Below are 17123 nucleotides of genomic sequence, written 5' to 3' on the forward strand. Positions count from 1 at the left end.
GCGAGGCCCCGCCTCTCGCTGTCTGACGCACCGACGCAGCCGTTTGGGAGCTCGGGAGTTTCTGCCGGAAAAGAGCTCGGTAACTGCGCCTGCGTCCGGAAGCGGAGAAACGCTGGCTCCGGGTCAGTGGGTCCGCGGAGGCACGAAACCCCTGCTCGGTAACTGTCCCAGGGATGTGTCCGGAGCCCACCTAGGGTACATTTTCTTCTTTGGAATATGGACAGACTGAACAATTGACCATTGACAAGTTTCCACCAGCCTCGCCCGAGGAGGATTAAGAGAGGCAAAGCCTGTGAAAGCGTTGTGTGAATTGAGCCCTGTACCAGGGTTAGCCTGTGTAGTAATCAGAACAGGAACTTCTTTCTCTAGGTCACTCCCAAGATGTATAAGTAGAACTGGCCCAGAGCTGCGTTTGACAGATGGTGGTTAGACGGGCTACCCGCTGACTTGAGCTGCTTTCCCACCTGACCACGACATTCCCCCCAGCCCTACCAAGTCCCTTTTTTTTTTTTTTTTTTTTTTTTACAGAGACAGAGAGTGAGTCAGAGATAGGGATAGACAGGGACAGGCAGGAACGGAGAGAGATGAGAAGCATCAATCATTAGTTTTTCCCTGTGCGTTGCAACACCTTAGTTGTTCATTGCTTTCTCATGTGCCTTGACCGCGGGCCTTCAGCAGACCAAGTAACCCCTTGGAGCCAGCGACCTTGGGTTCAAGCTGGTGAGCTTTTGCTCAAACCAGATGAGCCCACGCTCAAGCTGGTGACCTCGGGGTCTTGAACCTGGGTCTTCCGCATCCCAGTCCGACGCTCTATCCACTGCGCCACTGCCTGGTCAGGCCCAAGTCCCTTTTGACCCCACTCTGACCACTGGATGCTCGCCCCCAGTGCAGAGATTACAGTGATAGTATTTATTTTGTGCTTATCATAACGTGTTTTTTTATTTTTTTATTTTATTTCAGAGACAGCGAGAGTCAGAGAGAGGGATAGACGGGGACAGACAGGAACAGAAAGAGATGAGAAGCATCAATCATCAGTTTTTCATTGCAACACCTTAGTTGTTCATTGATTGCTTTCTCATATGTGCCTTGACTGCGGGCCTTCAGCAGACTGAGTAAGCCCTTGCTTGAGTCAGCGACCTTGGGTCCAAGCTGGTGAGCTTTTTTTGCTCACACCAGATGAACCCGCGCTCAAGCTGGCGAGCTCGGGGTCTCGAACCTGGGTCCTTCCTTGTCCCAGTCCCACGCTCTATCCCCTGTGCCACCGCCTGGTCAGGCAACATAACGGGTTTTAATAATTAAAATACAACATGTAGTTAACTAAGTATTTTACCCTCCCCCAAACTAAAAGTATCTCAAAAGGGGGTTATTGGCCCTGGCCGGTTGGCTCAGCGCTGGAGCGTCAGCCTGGTGTGCAGGAGTCCCAGGTTCAATTCCCGCCAGGACACACAGGAGAGGCGCCCATTTGCTTCTCCGGCCCTCCCCCTCTCCTTCCTCTCTGTCTCTCTCTTCCCCTCCTGCAGCGAGGCTCCATTGGAGCAAAGATGGCCCGGGCGCTGGGGATGGCTCTGTGGCCTCTGCCTCAGGCGCTAGAATGGCTCTGGATGCAACAGAGCGACACCCCAGAGGGGCAGGGCATCGCCCCCTGGTGGGCATGCCGGGTGGATCCCGGTCGAGTGCATGCGGGAGTCTGTTTGACTGCCTCCCCGTTTCCAGCTTCGGAAAAATGAAAAAAAAAAGGGGGGGTTATTAAAGGCTTAGTTTCATCTCTCCAACATTCATGTGTTGAAATCTAAGGCTCTGTACCTCAGAATATGACAGTATTTATGCATTCATAGGTTGATTCTTGTACGTGCCCTGCAACCTTGTCGTATTGGGAGGCACTCTAACCAACTGAGCTACCCACCAGGGTGAGCATAGACAAGTCATCCTTAGTACCGTAAAAGATAGAGCAGAGGTGGGTAGAGTCTCTGGTGCTGGGAGTTTACGGAAGTTCTTTGTGATTGCTTCTGCTTTCTCAGGAAACAAGCAGTCATCCACTGAGAGCAAGGCTGAAGGAGGTTTGAGATGAGATGAATTAATGTCTAGGAGAGTGGAAGAATGAATGGATTAAGGGATAATTAATTGATAAGATAGCAGCACTGATGTCCCACATAAAGTTCGTGACTATGACTTGAAAGTGGATAAAGACAGGTTGCGAGTTCAATCCCTGGTGAGGGGACACATGGAAAGCAACCCAAAAAAGCACGACTGAGTGGAACAACAAATATTTCCCTTCCCTCTCCCCTTTCTCTCTCCTTTTCTGTCTCTTCTCTCTAAAAAAAAAAGATAATAAAAATTAAACCCTAGCTGGATAACCCATTTCCTAATTTTAAAAGCTTCAGAGCCTTCCTATACCTGTGAGGGTGGTGTTTTGTTTTTAATTTTTTTATTTTATTTATTCATTTTTAGAGAGGAGAGAGAGAGAGGGAAAGAGAGAGACAGAAGAGAGAGAGAGAGAGAGAGAGAGAGAAAGAGAGAGAGGGAGAGAAGGGGGGAGGAGTTGGAAGCATCAACTCCCATATGTGCCTTGACCAGGCAAGCCCAGGGTTTCGAACCGGCGACCTCGGCATTTCCAGGTTGACGCTTTATCCACTGTGCCACCACAGGTCAGGCAAGGGTGCTTTTTTTTGTCTTTCTTGTTAGGCGATAAGCTCTGCGTGGGCTGAACAGTATTTGACATTTCTTGAATCAGAATGCATAGGTTTGGTGAAATATTGTGGAGACATTAAAATTTTTCTACTTGATGTAGTAACAGGGTAAATCTTGATGAAATAAGAGGGAATACTTTTACACTGTTATGATTGAATAAATTGTTATGTGTATACATGATTAGAGATTGGCAGTGGGTAGGCAAAAATGGAAACAATTGTTACAATCATGCAGTTTAAGTGAATATTTCTTTAAAACATTTGTTCAATTATGTTATTAAAAAGAAAACAGCTTTCTGTGCTACTTTGTGAAAGGCCCATATGGTGTTGTTCTTGGTTCCCACATAACTGAAAGGACAACTTTTACAATGTCTGGAGACTTCAGTGTCCTGCAAATGAAGGAGGAAAATATCCTCAAATTCCTTGCAGCAGGAACCCATTTAGGTAGCTTCAGCCTTGATTTCCAAATGTAATAGTACATCAACAAAACAGAAAGTGATAGCATCTACTTCTACATCAGTGGTAGTGTTAACCTGGTCCCTACCGCCCACTAGTGGGCGTTCCAGCTTTCATGGTGGGCGGTAGTGGAGCAATCAAAGTATAAATAAAAAGATAGATTTAACTATAGTAAGTTGTTTTATAAAGATTTATTCTGCCAGACAGCGAAAATCCAACATAAAGTACTTGGTAAGTAATTATTATTATATGCTTTAACTTGCTGTAACTCTGCTTTATAAATTTTATAAAGCAAAGTTACTTTCCTACTTTATAGATCACCATTACTCTGGAACCGGTGGGCATTTAGAAAATTTTACTACTAATAGAGATACAAAAGTGGGCCGTAGGTATAAAAAGGTTGACTACCTCAATCTACATCATAAATCTATAAAGAACCTGGGAGAAGCTTCTACTGGCAGCTTGTGCCATTGTTGTCATTCAATACCCCTCTAGGAAAAAAAAAAAAAGAAAACCCTGCTGATATCAGTGTCCAGTCCAGGAAAACTGGCCAGTGAGCTGTGCTGAAGTTTGCTGTTGCCACTGGAGCCACTCCTTTTGCTGGCCACTTAGCTTCTGTAACCTTCACTAACCAGATCCAGGCAGCTTTCCATGAGGTGAGACTTCTGGTGCTTACCGATCCCAGAGCTGTCTGCTAGCTAACAGAGGCATCTTACCGTCAGCCTGCCTACCACTGCTCTGTGTTAACCTGCCTACCACAGACTCTCCTCTGCGCTATGTGGACATTGCCAGCCCTTGCAACAACAAGGAGACTCACTCAGTGGGTCTGATATGGTGGATGTTGGCCGGGGAAGTTCTGTGCATGCATGACATCATCTCCCATGCCATCTCTCACGGCAGGGTAAACGACCATTGGAGGTTATGCCTGATCTCTACTTCTACAGAGATCCTGAAGAGATTGAAAAGGAAAAGGAGGAATTTCAGGGTGAATGGACTGCTCCAGCTTCCAAGTTCACTGCAGTTCATACTGGGGTCACAGACTGGCCTGAAGGCCTGCTGGTGCCCTCTATGTCTATTCAGCAGTTTCCCACTGAAGATTGGAGAGTTCAGCCTGAAGACTGGTCTGCAGCCCCCATTGCTCAGGCCACTGAATACATAGGGACAACTACTGAGTTATCCTAAGCTGTTCTACAAACTCTTAAAACAGAAGGGAAATAAGACTGACGGAAAATAACCAGTTTGAAAAACAAACAAGCAAAAAAGCCAGCCAAAACCACCTTTTTTGTTTCTTTCTTTTCGCTCTGTCTCCCTTTTTTTTTTTTTAAGGAATGGGCCCTAAGCTGCAGTGCACAGCCAAGTAACGCCACCTGTCCGGTCTCCCAGTACAAGTCCGCATTGGGCTTAGCGGGCCACCGTCTACAGGTTGGGCCCGCCCAACCATCCTTGCGTGCCGAAGAGCCACTCCCTGGGCTCTCTATACTCCCTCCGCCCCACTTCCTCCCTCCAAGCCCCGCCCCTGGCCGGTGCGCCTGCGCATGGGCGAACACGTGGCTGTCCGCGGAGCCAGGGCAGCAATGGCGGCGGGTGGCGGCGGAGTTGCCGACCCCCTGACTCCCGCCGGAATTCCCTGCGCCTTCTCCCCGCAGAGTCAGGCCTACTTTGCTTTGGCGTCTGCTGACGGTCACTTGCGAGTGTGGGAGACAGGCAGCAACCGGCTGCACCAGGAGTACGTGCCTTCCGCGCACCTCAGCGGTACCTGCACCTGCCTGGCCTGGGCGCCAGCACGGTTGCAGGCCAAGGTAAAGCAAGCGGGACGGTGGGGGGGTTGGCGCCCGCCCGGCTCGGCTCTGGCGCTCCCCGGCCCGACGGTGCGTGGCCCGGCATCCCGTATGGCCCTCGGAGGCCCGGGGCTAGGAGGCACGGAGTGCGGCGGCGCGGAGTGGGCCCACCCCGTCAGTGCGGTGCGTGGCTTGTCCAGAGGGCAGCGAGTGAGGTCTCGGTCCGATCCGACGGGCGGTGGCTGGAGCCCTACCAGCGTTATTCATGCCGTCTTTGCCCCTAGCTCCGTTGTTGCCGAGACCGCCATGTTCGCCGAGGCCCCGGCCACCCGGAGGCTGTAGTGTAGGGCCTCGCTTAACAGAATGAGATCAGAAGAAATGTTCTGGTTTTTGACAGAGTACCACCTCAGGGCTACACTACTCATCAACGATCCACTTACTACCCACTCATCGGATTTGCCCTGGGCGTTTGGAATCAACAAGTCTTATTTCCTTGCTGCGGTACACCCCCACTTTTGGGTGCCGGTTCACCACGTGTTGTCTTCCACATACTGGACGTAAGACTCTCTCTCCTAGCTCTTCCAGGCTCGTTTCCATTCTCAGACGTTTGAATCCTCTTGCTTTTTTATTTTTAACATAGGCTCGACTTCCCTTTAACACCCTCTTTCTCCTGATTCTAAAGTCTGCGTCAGGATATGGACTAAAGTGAAGTGGTTTAGCTTAAGTATGAGTCCAGATGAAATTTGTTTTAGATAGGACACTGCCGAATTTGGGAAGGCTTTTCACTGTTAGGGATCCGTATCAGGTAAAATGCCATTCCCTGCTGAGCCACTTGGCTAAATCGGCTCTGACACGTACGTGGGACCTGCACTTAAGCTATACTGCCTACCTTTGAATCTAAGCTTGGCTTCTTAGAAGTAATTTTGCCTCTTTTTTCCCCATTTGTAAAATAGGGATAACAGTATCCACCTCATAGAGTAGTTGTGAAGGTTAACATTTAGTAATGTGTAAAGCATTTAGAATAGTTCTTGGTATGTAAATGCTACAAGTTTTGTTACCATTAGTAATGTTTCATATTTGTATGGTTAGTCTTGCAAGGTCAAGACTAACTTTTTGCCTTGTTTGGGAAGAAGAAACTGAGGCTTTAGAAAATTAAGCGACTTATCAAATGCCAAAAACTGAACCTGGACTAGAACTCAGGTATTTAAAGCTCAGTTCTCTGTTATCTGCAACAAATAGTTAATATTAGGCTGGCAAAATTTTTTTGCTCACTTTGGTTTTCTGTTGACTTGTAACCACATTGTATGCCTCAAGAATAAAACATTTGTCTAGTCTTAAATTTCCTGTTAAAAGTCATACTTTTGGATTGAATATAACACTTGGATACAATAGGAAAATATCTGGATTTGGTTTCATAACCAGGACTCCACTCAAACTTGGTTTTGTCACATTGAGCAGGTCACTTTAATTTTGGGGGCCTCATTGAAAAATGAAAGTTGGGTTATATTAAAAAGTTTTTATAGGTTTCTGTATCTTTTTGCCTGTATTCTCTCATTTTAACCACACAACTCTCTGAAATGCCCTGAAATTACTACATTTTAAAAAACAGTCAGAACTAAGCAAGTTTAAATGACTTCACGAAAACCTTAATAACTAATAAAGTAGTAGTGACCACTAGAGTCTATATACTATGACTGAGTAGGATGGCATGGCATGTAGTAAGTGCTCAATAAATGGTGGTTGTTATGGAATGAATCACTGAGTGTTTCATATGGGCTCATCTGTCGGTTACTGCTACTCCTCAATGTAAATCAGTTTGTGAGAGTATTCTCTGTGTCAGTAACTGACAGTTCACCAGAGGACAGTATTTAGTGCTATTATCAGTGGAGAAAAAAAATGATGAGTTGGTGCGGTTTTTCTTGGGTAACAGGAGTTAAAACAGTATATAAAATGTTTAGAAAAACTGTACTGTTGCTTCTTGTTCTCAGTCACAGAATGATTCTAATAATTTGCATTTATGCCACAATAGTTTTTAAAGGGATTTTGCACATATTATATAGCTGAGCATTTCCATTCGGTTGATAGAGCCTGGGTGAAGAGGACCTCTACTGATAACAAGAAAAGTACGGGGACACAGATTGGTGGATTAGATGGATGCTGTTTGAGGTCCTTCAGTTTAGGTGTGTAAACTGAGGCTAAGAGGTTATATGAGATGCCAAAGCCACACAGTAAGTGGCTGAGCCACCTAGGAACTGACTCTGCTATTGTCATTTCACTTTTAAATCTCTCAAACTTTTCTCCTTTTTCTTCCCTAACTGCTGTAGAGCCCTGGAGAAGCATAGCTTCTCTACTATTGGCTATCACAGTTGCTGTTTTGCTGTCACTCACAGCACACCCACACAGCTTATCTCTCATTGAATGAAACACGTGACATTTCAGGCATAGGACTGGGCAAGCATAGTAGCATTAAGGATGCTTCTGGGGACAAATCTGAGCTGATTATCCCCACTCCTCTCCCCTAAGACAGTGGTCCCCAACCTTTTTTGGGCCACGGACTGATTTAATGTCAAAATATTTTCACAGACAGGCCTTTAGGGTGGGACTGAAAATGTATCACATGATCGAGACAAACGTCAAGAGTGAGTCTTAGATGGATGTAACAGAGGATATCTGGTCATTTTTTAAAAATAAAACATCATTCAGACTTAAATATAAATAAAACGGAAATAATGTAAGTTATTTATTCTTTCTCTGCGGACCAGTACCAAATGGCCCACGAACCGGTAACGATCCGTGGCCCCGGGGTTTGGGGACCACTGCCCTAAGAGATGTAGTATAATCTAGTTGTGTTTCTGTACAGTGCGCGCGCACGCGCGTTCTCTCTCTCTCTCTCTCTCTCTCTCTATATATATATATATATATATATATTTTTTTTTTTTTTTAAGTGAGAGGAGGGGAGATAGTGAGGCAGTCTCCCACATGCACCCTGGCAGGGATACACCTGGCTCTAGGGCCAGTTCTTGACTACCGACAAGGCTCTATCGTAAGGTCTCTCCAGTATTTAAACTTTGAAGAAGGTAAATTTTGCCAAGTAGATAACATTGGCAGAAATAGGCATTCCTGTGTATTAGAACTTGTTTTTGATAAAAATACTGTGTGTAGTTATATATAAAATGCACACATTTTGTTGATTGCTATCTATGAAACATTTGCCAGAGTAAGTGACAAAGTTCAAAAAATGGCATAGGAGTCTTAATTCCAGAATGAAACTAGAAACTGGCATAATTTTCAGTGTCTAGAGGTCAGTATTTTTCAAAAATAAGTTTTGATTAGTGGATTATGAAATGGATTTATGGGTTGTAATGGCATAGGACAATATCAGTGTATTTTGCATGGCAAAGAATAAGTTTTTTGGTGAAACTTCTTTCAGTTATGTATACAGAAGTTCTTATGAGTATGTATTGGCTCTCCAAATTCAGACTTCTCATTACTGGGACTTGCTGTTTCTCTCTGTCTTCACCACATCTGTACTATGCCTGGCTTTTATAAATTATGCACATGTGCCAGGCAGACTCCCTCAGCCTTCTTACTGTCTTCTGGATCAAATGCTGATAAGCTTTCTTCAGATGGTGCTGTATTGGTGTTTATTGCTTAGCTCAGTTGCACCTTCATAATGAGAAAGACTCCAGTCCAAAAAATCATATCCTTTTGGTCTTTACTCCTGGTACCTCCAGGAACTCAGATTTTCCAGTCACAAATACATATATGAGCTAAATTTTAGCCTACCCTTTCCATTACTTTATACATTTACACGTAGAGTTTATGTGTACATGACATTGTGCTAAGCACGTCGGAGGAAGCAAAACAGTGTGACTCAAGGCAGTGGTCAGCAAACCGTGGTTTGCGAGCCACATGTGGTTCTTTGGTCCCTTGAGTGTGGCTCTTCCACAAAAGACCACGTGTGGGTGCTACCTCAATGAGGTATGTACCCACCTGTATAGTTTAAGTTTTAAAAATTTGGCGCTCAAAAGAAATTTCAGTCGTTGCACTGTTGTTATTTGCCTCTGTTGACTAATGAGTTTGCAGACCACTAGTAAGGTGTCAAGGAAGAAGTAGAGACAATGCAGGGAATACTGTGTCTGCAGTGTACAGCAGAGGATGACTTGTGCCTTAAGGGAAGGAAGAGGGTTTTGTGGAGAGATGATATTTGAGGTGGACCTTGAAGCATGGATAGCAAGTGGAAATTGGGGTTGAGTGGGAAAAGGCCCCTCCCAAGTGCAGGGAAAAGCAAAGGCAGAACGGCAAAGTTATTTGTGATTAGGGAGTGTAATGTAAGGATAGAATTGAAATTAAGGTTGGAAATGGTGGTTTGGAGGCAAATTGTGGGTGCTTTTAAATGCCAGAGAGTTGTTTTATGTTGATTTACTCCTCTCTGGCGTCATTGAAGCTTCTCATCACAGGACTATCAGGTTCAGATAGAAAATGCTAAAAAAGATCTGTCATAATCTGTAATCATCAGCACTGAACTGTTGTTTTCAGAAATACACTGCTCAAGGCCCTGGCTGGTTGGCTCAGTGGTAGAGCGTTGGCCTGGCGTGCAGGAGTCCCGGGTTCGATTTCCGGCCTGGGCACACAGGAGAAGCGCCCATCTGCTTCTCCACCCCTCCCCCTCTCCTTCCTCTCTGTCTCTCTCTTCCCCTCCTGCAGCCAAGGCTCCACTGGAGCAAAGTTGGCCCGGGTGCTGAGGATGGCTCCATGGCCTCTGCCTCAGGCGCTAGAATGGCTCTGGTTGCAACAGAGTGGTGCCCCAGATGGGCAGAGCATTGCCCCCTGGTGAGCGTGTCGGGTGGATCCCGGTTGGGCGCATGTGGGAGTCTGTCTGACTGCCTCCCCGTTTCCAACTTCAGAAAAATACAAAAAAAAAAAAAAAAGAAAAGAAAAGAAAATACACTGCTCACAAAAATTAGAGGATATTTTATAGCTTCATATTAATTTTGAAATATCCCCTAATTTTTGTGAGCAGTATATTAATAGTGGAGTAATACGTAGAATATTAGAGTTTACTAAAATACACGTTGGCTATTTAAACTTAACTAGTTGATGTGTTACATGTTTGGACATGTTCATCCTGCTGAATGGGGAGTTATTTTTTTAAAAAAGGTCACCCGGCTCTGAGAAAGCATACCTGAGCCAGCAGTTCTCTGAGATTAATTTGTTGGATTATTATTTAGGTTTAGATCAGTAATCTTCAACATGGGGCATTGATTCTGTGAATACTCCTCCTACATGTTCACTATGCCTGCTTCTCCTAAATATACAGTTTGCTGATAGGGAAGCTAGGGCTTTGAATATGTTAATGTTTAATTTCTAAAATTTCTTTGCTTTTATTTGTTTTTTAATTGATTTTAGAGAGGGAGGAAAAAAAGCATTGATTTGTTCACTTATTTATGCATTCTTTGGTTGAGTCTCATATATGCCCTGACCAGGGATTGAACCCGCAACCTTGGTTGGCATATAATAGGGATGATGCTCTAAATAGCTGAGCTACCCGGCCATGACTCAAAATTTTTTTGCTCTTAAATGCAAATTCAGATCTGCAGAAAAATATACTGTACGTATTTGGACCAGCCTGTCTTCCACATGTTATGAACTGCAGATACTTTTAATTTGGAAAAATCAAAAGCAGAAGAAATAATTTCTAGAACCTTTCAAAGAGTTTCCTGATTAAGTAGTAATATGTTGGTGTACTTTTCTCCATTGTCCTTCCCTGAAATAGGTGTTTGTGTTTATAACCTTATATAGAAACTTGCATTTGCTTTCTGGGATCATTCAGAGGTGGCTTTAGAAATTCATTTAACTAAGCTGGGATCTAGGACAATCCTTGTGCTAATGTTTCAGTGCCGCCAACAAATCAAAGATTGCTGAAGAGATTTTCAGATTTTTTCCTTTGCTTTTAATTGTAACTCTGTTTTGGGTTTATGAATGTAGGTACATTATCCTGGACTGCTTTTTTGTATTGTAGAGCAAACCTTACACTATTAAGAAAATGTGTCCTTTCCTATGGTATTTGAAGAAGAGATTTCTCAGAGCTGCTTTATGCTAAAATATAGGCTAGCAAGCTTTAATTTAAAAATTATAAACATGTAAGGTAAATTCTGAAATTATAATTTTTCAGCATTATAAATTGATACATAGTCTCTGAAGTTGGGATCATGGATTGTCTTTATGATGTACAGACAAGAGCAGTCATCATCATTTTTTTTTTTTAAAGATTTTTTTAAAATTATTTATTTATTCATTTTAGAGAGAGAGGGAGAGACAGAGAGAGAGAGAGGAGAGACAGAGAGAGAGAAGGGGGGAAGGAGCTGGAAGCATCAACTCCCATATGTGCCTTGACCAGGCAAGCCCAGGGTTTCGAACCAGCGACCTCAGCATTTCCAGGTCGACGCTTTATCCACTGCGCCACCACAGGTCAGGCTCATCATCATTTTTAACATAAATGAAAGTCTTGTGGCATTTGATACTAGATTTAAACTTGTGCTTCTTCAGGCCTTGGAATCACCAAGACAGCATGGAACTTTCAGACTAGCACTTAATCAGACACTAGAGCGACATAGCTAGTATGTGCTATGTGCCGCACTGTTAGCTACAGCTACTTTTTGACTGAAATTGGAGTAAATACATTTTATAAATATAAAAACATTTGTGTCCCTTTTCCTAAAAACAAAGCTAGAATGAAAGAAAAGATGACAGGAAAAGGGGGAACTGTTGGCTGCTTGTGTATGGGTCTGTCATCTCTTTGCTTGGGAATGGAGCACTGAGTCTGTTAAGAGAATCCCAAGAGCATACCAAGTTGTCCTATTTGACGCCTTCCTTCCAGAGAGGTAGGAGATGGGGATGACAGTTATGAGCTCTCCTTTTAGAGTGATTCCCCCCTCCCCCAAATAGAAAAAGGGAATCCTACTTTCCTTTTTTCTTTTTTTTTTTTTTTTTTAAAGTAAGGATCCCTTAGTAGCAGTCATGCCTCATTTGTGGGCTATTGGGCACTTGCATTTATGCTTTGATGATGTTTCAATGTATTTGAAATACAAAATAAACACTTTTTCTTTTATTTTTAGGAAAGTCCCCAAAGGAAAAAAAGAAAATCAGAACATATAGAAACAAGTAACCAAATTGACTTGTTGGCTCTTGGTACAGCAGTTGGCAGTATTTTATTATACAGCACAGTAAAAGGAGAATTACACAGTAAATTAACAGTAAGTATGTGTGTGTTTTATATAAAAGAGATATGACAGGGGAATTGGTATATTAGAGATTTATTAAATAAAAACAAAACTTCAGGATATGCTATTGGATCTGCACTTTGGGGCCACTTCTCTGCCCCTTCCCCATTTAAAATTCTGAACAGTAATATTTGATAATAGCTCTGATAGATAACAGTACTTATTATAGATTGGAATGTGAAGAATTGTTGACCAGATTGAAAATAAGAAAGGGTAAAAAGAAATCTAAGTGTCACAATAACAACTGCAGGAAGGATCCTACCTTCTCTAGGGCTAGATAACAGAAAAGGTGGTTGGAATTACTGCTGAAACTCAGACCTTTGAGGAGCAGGGGCTGCTGTCTCTTCAGCAAGAGTTGGCCCTATGGGCTTGGGGCCCAGAATTCTGAGGAAAGCTCCACCTGACTGGTGGTGTCTGAAAGGAAGTGATAAAACTGGTTCTTCACGTGCTGGAAAAATTGTGTTCAGCCACTGCTAAAAAGATTGCCACTGCTAGGGTGAAGAAGCAGGGGCATGATGCAAACTGGGAGATAGAAGGGAGTAAGCCCCTTGCTGCTTCTCCAGCCTTGTCTCCCTCTGGCACTCCTTCCTGGTAGAGCTGAGGGAAGCAGGTCCCAGCTCCAGCACTGCAGAGCAGAGAGTAGTGAGGCTTTGGCTCTGCAAGATAGTTACTTAACTGACATAATTTGTTCCTCTCACTGACCACCAATGAGAGAGTTGCCCCTTCTGGAAGTGCGGCGGGAGCTGGATAAATGGCCTTAGGGGGCCAAATTGCGGCCTGCGGGGCCGTAGTTTGGGGACGCCTGGTATATATTGTAATGTATTTTGAAGTTTACTAAACTTCTCCTCTCTGTTTATAGGAATGCTTTCTGTAGATATAAATGAAACAATATTTTCCCTTTTAAGTATTGTCTACCTGTAGATAATTTGGAACTACATAATGTTGAAAAGGAAAAAAATATATTCCTAAATCTATCACTGAAAGATCCTCTGTTTAATAGTTGTGTATTTCTTTGTTTTCAGTATATACAGTGTGTCTGTAAAGTCATGGTGCACTTTTGACCGGTCACACGAAAGCAACAAAAGATGACAGAAATGTGAAATCTGCACCAAATAAAAGGAAAACTCTCCCAGTTTCATACCTATTCAGTGCAGTTCAATGTGGGCTCACGCACAGATTTTTTAGGGCTCCTTAGGTAGCTAGCTATCCCGTATAGCCTCTACAGACTCGTCACTGACTGACGGCCTACCAGAACAGGGTTTCTCCACCAAACTGCCGGTTTCCTTCAACTGCTTATCCCACCGAGTAATGTTATTCCTATGTGGTGGCGCTTCATTATAAACGTGCCAATATTCACGTTGCACTTTGGTCATGGATTTGAATTTAGCGAGCCACAGAACACACTGAACTTCCCTCTGTACCGTCCACATCTTGACTGGCATGGCTGTGGGCTGCTCCGCTGTATACATGGTGTTACGTCATCATCTGCGCATGTGCACATGCTGCCACATCACCCTACAGAAACTGGGAGGGTTTTCCTTTTATTTGGTGCAGATTTTACATTTCTATCATCTTTTGTTGCTTTCCTGTGACCGGTCAAAAGTGCACCATGACTTTACGGACACACTGTATATATACATATGTGTGTGTGTGTGTGTGTGTGTATGTATATGTATATGTGTGTATATGTATATGTGTGTGTGTGTATCAAGATGTGTTTTTTTCTTCTTTCCAAGTATCTCATTCCCTAGCCATATCCCCTCCCCCTTCCAACAGCCAGGCCTTCTGAACCTGTTACCTCAGGGGAGGAATAGACAAGGCAAAGGAAGGACAAAACTGCCTTCCTATCTTTGGGGCACCACAGACTTTATCTTTAGGAGACCAGAGGGGACCATGACTTTAAGGATACACTGTATTTAAAAAGTACATGTGGGTTCTGTCTGTTCATCTGTTTTGTATTCTGATATTTTCTATTACGTTACTGTATATAAAGTTATATTTGTCTAGATGTAGTTACAAACTTTTTTTTTTTGGTATTTTTCTGAAGCTGGAAACGGGGAGAGACAGTTAGACTCCCGCATGTGCCTGACCGGGATCCACTGGCATGCCCACTAGGGGGCGATGCTCTGCCCCTCCGGGGCGTCACTCTGTTGCTACCAGAGCCACTCTAGTGCCTGGGGCAGAGGCCAAGGAGCCGTCCCCAGTGCCTGGGCCATCTTTGCTCCAATGGAGCCTCGGCTGCGGGAGGGGAAGAGAGAGAGAGGAAGGAGAGGGGGAGGGGGAGAGAAGCAGATGGGCGCTTCTCCTATGTGCCCTGGCCGGGAATCGAACCCGGGACTTCTGCAAGCCAGGCCGACGCTCTGCCACTGAGCCAACCGGCCAGGGCTACAAACATTTTTAATGACTGTCTAAAATACCATTACACTGGATAGTCCCTTAGTGATTTTACTATTACTGACTATTTTGGTGGTTTCTAGTTTTTATTTGGTTGTTGTTAAAGAATTTTTTTTCAAAACATGCATGGTTTCCCAGAATTACTAACCTGCAGTTAATGAGTCAAAGGCCTTGAGTGTTAAGGTGTTTTCCACATAGTATAAAAATACTTATTAGGTCCCTGGCCAGTTTGCTCAGCAGTAGACAGCCTAGCATGTGGAAGTCCCAGGTTAGATTCCTGGTCAGGGCACATAGGAGAAGCAACCACCTCCCCCTTCCACTCCCACAGCCATGGCTCAAATGGTTTGAGCAAGTTGGCCCTGGGTGCTGAGGATGGCTTTACCTCAGGCACTAAAATAGCTTAGTTGCTGAGCAATGGAGCAGTGGCCCCAGATGGGCAGAGTATTGCCTGGTACAGGGCTTGCTGGGTTGATCCTGGTCTGGATGCATGTTGGAGTCTCTCTCTGCCTCCCTGCCTCTCACTTAATAATAAAAAAAAACTTAATGGAAGAGTTTTCCTGTTTTACTTATATCAGCAACGGAAGGATGGTACCAGTATTTTGGTAGTGTTATTGCCAACTTTGAATATTCCCATTAAAACACTAATTTAATAGGTGAAAATTTTTGAGTTTTTAATCCTGTGCCTCTGAATGAGTGATGATCTTGCTATGCTGAGGATCTTTAAAGTATCAATACAGTATGATCTATAACACAAGATTTTCAGTGATAGTTTTGACTGGACATGATTTTTGCCTTAAATGTTGATTTTAAGCTCTTTAGAATATGACTCAAGTGACTCAACTAGGTCGCTCAAGTGTCACAAACTTTTTGCCATTGTCTGCAGTGAGTGTCATGCTTTATGAAATACTATTCTTTGTGCCGGCATTCCTGTCAAAAGCTCGTGGCATTTAGGATTAGTATCCTTTAGTTTAGTGTGTAGAAGTAGGTTTTTCCAGCATAGAAGGGAACGTTAACATTTGATGAAGTTATAGCTGATTTATCTCATTTTGATGTTGGAAATGGATCGATGTAGCTTTTTTTAAATTAGGGTAAATAAAACCTACCATTTTAGTTAACTGTTAAGTAATGATTCCAGGGTGCATATTATCATATCCGATGTGGTGTGTTTCTTTTTTCCCTTTTAATTTTTTTATTTTTAATCTATAGAGCGGTGGACATGACAGCAGAGTCAATTGCATACAGTGGCATCAAGACAATGGCTGTTTGTATAGTTGTTCAGATGATAAACATATTGTGGAATGGAATACACAGATATGCAAAGTAAAGTGGTGAGTCACATTGATGGTTGTATGGGATTGAAGGGGTATCTTGGTTACTGTTTAAAAATGCATTAGAATCTGACAAATCAAGACTATTCTTGCTATAAGTAAAATTTTATAGTGGACATACTGGAGGATGTTGACAGTGTTCTCAAGGAACTTTTAATCAAATTGTGCATGCAGGATTTTAATACATAAAAGTTAAATAATGGTACAAGAGATGTCATAGATTACTGGTTACATGAGTAAGGTAGTGTTGGGAAGGCCTGATAGAAGGGAAGGGATTTCTGTTGGCTTTTGAAGATAGGTAAGGTTTGGATGGAAGAGGGAGGGAGAATCCTTTCCAAGGTGGGGAAAGGAAGGCAGGGAAGTGGCAAAGGCTAGGAGAAAGGAAAGTAAAAAATTTGCTTAGGACTGAGTGGAGTGATGTGTAGAGGTAGGGGCATACTAGAATACTGTTGGTAGAAGATAGGGGGACCTAAGGATCTTAAGGAGTCTGGCCTTAAATGTAAGAGTTAAAAATCACAGCTATCTGGTAAGTAGGAGAGAGCCAGTGAAGGACAGTGTCTTTCTTTTGTTTTTTTAATCTTTTTTTTTTTTTTTCTTTTTCCCAGACACAGATAGTCAGAGAGAGGATAGATAGGGACAGACAGACAGGAATGGAGAGAAATGAGAAGCATCAATCATTAGTTTATCGTTGTGACATCTTAGTTGTTCATTGATTGCTTTCTCATATGTGCCTTAACCGCGGGCCTTCAGCAGACCGAGTAACCCCTTGCTCAAGCCAGCGATCTTGGGTCCAAGCTGGTGAGCTTTTGCTCAAATCAGATGAGCCCGCGCTCAAACTGGCGACCTCAGGGTCTTGAACCTGGGTCCTCCATGTCTTCCCAGTCTGACGCTCTATCCACTGCGCCACTGCCTGGTCAGGCAAGGGCAGTATCTTTGAAATACAGTAAACAAGTAAATGCTTTGGGGAAAAGTAATCTGTCAGCAATGTCCAGAATATATGGGAAGGAGCTAGTTCAGAGGTCGTGTTCATTTGCTAAGGTTTGTATATACTATATATGTTTCATTTCATTCTGACTCCTCTAGTAGTCTTTATTCTCAGTTATTTTTAGACACATCAGTTTTATTATTTCTTGGAGGTTTTCTTCTAATTACAATTATTTCTTGGAGGACTTCTGCCTTCTCCCAGGGTGTGCTGAG

The 17123-nt window shown here is 43.4% G+C and overlaps 1 protein-coding gene and 1 pseudogene across 1 annotated transcript in view; both read left to right on the top strand.

Moving 5' to 3' along the window:
• Nucleotides 1-3055: 3055 nt before the first annotated feature.
• LOC136328608 (small ribosomal subunit protein uS2-like) lies at nt 3056-4325 on the top strand (annotated as a pseudogene).
• Nucleotides 4326-4679: 354 nt separating this feature from the next.
• Nucleotides 4680-17123, top strand: part of WDR43 (WD repeat domain 43) — a 50529-nt gene continuing 38085 nt past the window's right edge. The window contains exons 1-3 of the mRNA XM_066266810.1: nt 4680-4942; nt 12040-12177; nt 15805-15926. Of these exons, the coding sequence (XP_066122907.1) occupies nt 4718-4942; nt 12040-12177; nt 15805-15926 (485 nt within the window). The 5' untranslated portion in view covers nt 4680-4717. The remainder of the gene's footprint in view (nt 4943-12039; nt 12178-15804; nt 15927-17123) is intronic.

Source organism: Saccopteryx bilineata, chromosome 3 (assembly GCF_036850765.1).
Source record: "Saccopteryx bilineata isolate mSacBil1 chromosome 3, mSacBil1_pri_phased_curated, whole genome shotgun sequence".
Lineage (NCBI taxonomy): Eukaryota > Metazoa > Chordata > Mammalia > Chiroptera > Emballonuridae > Saccopteryx > Saccopteryx bilineata.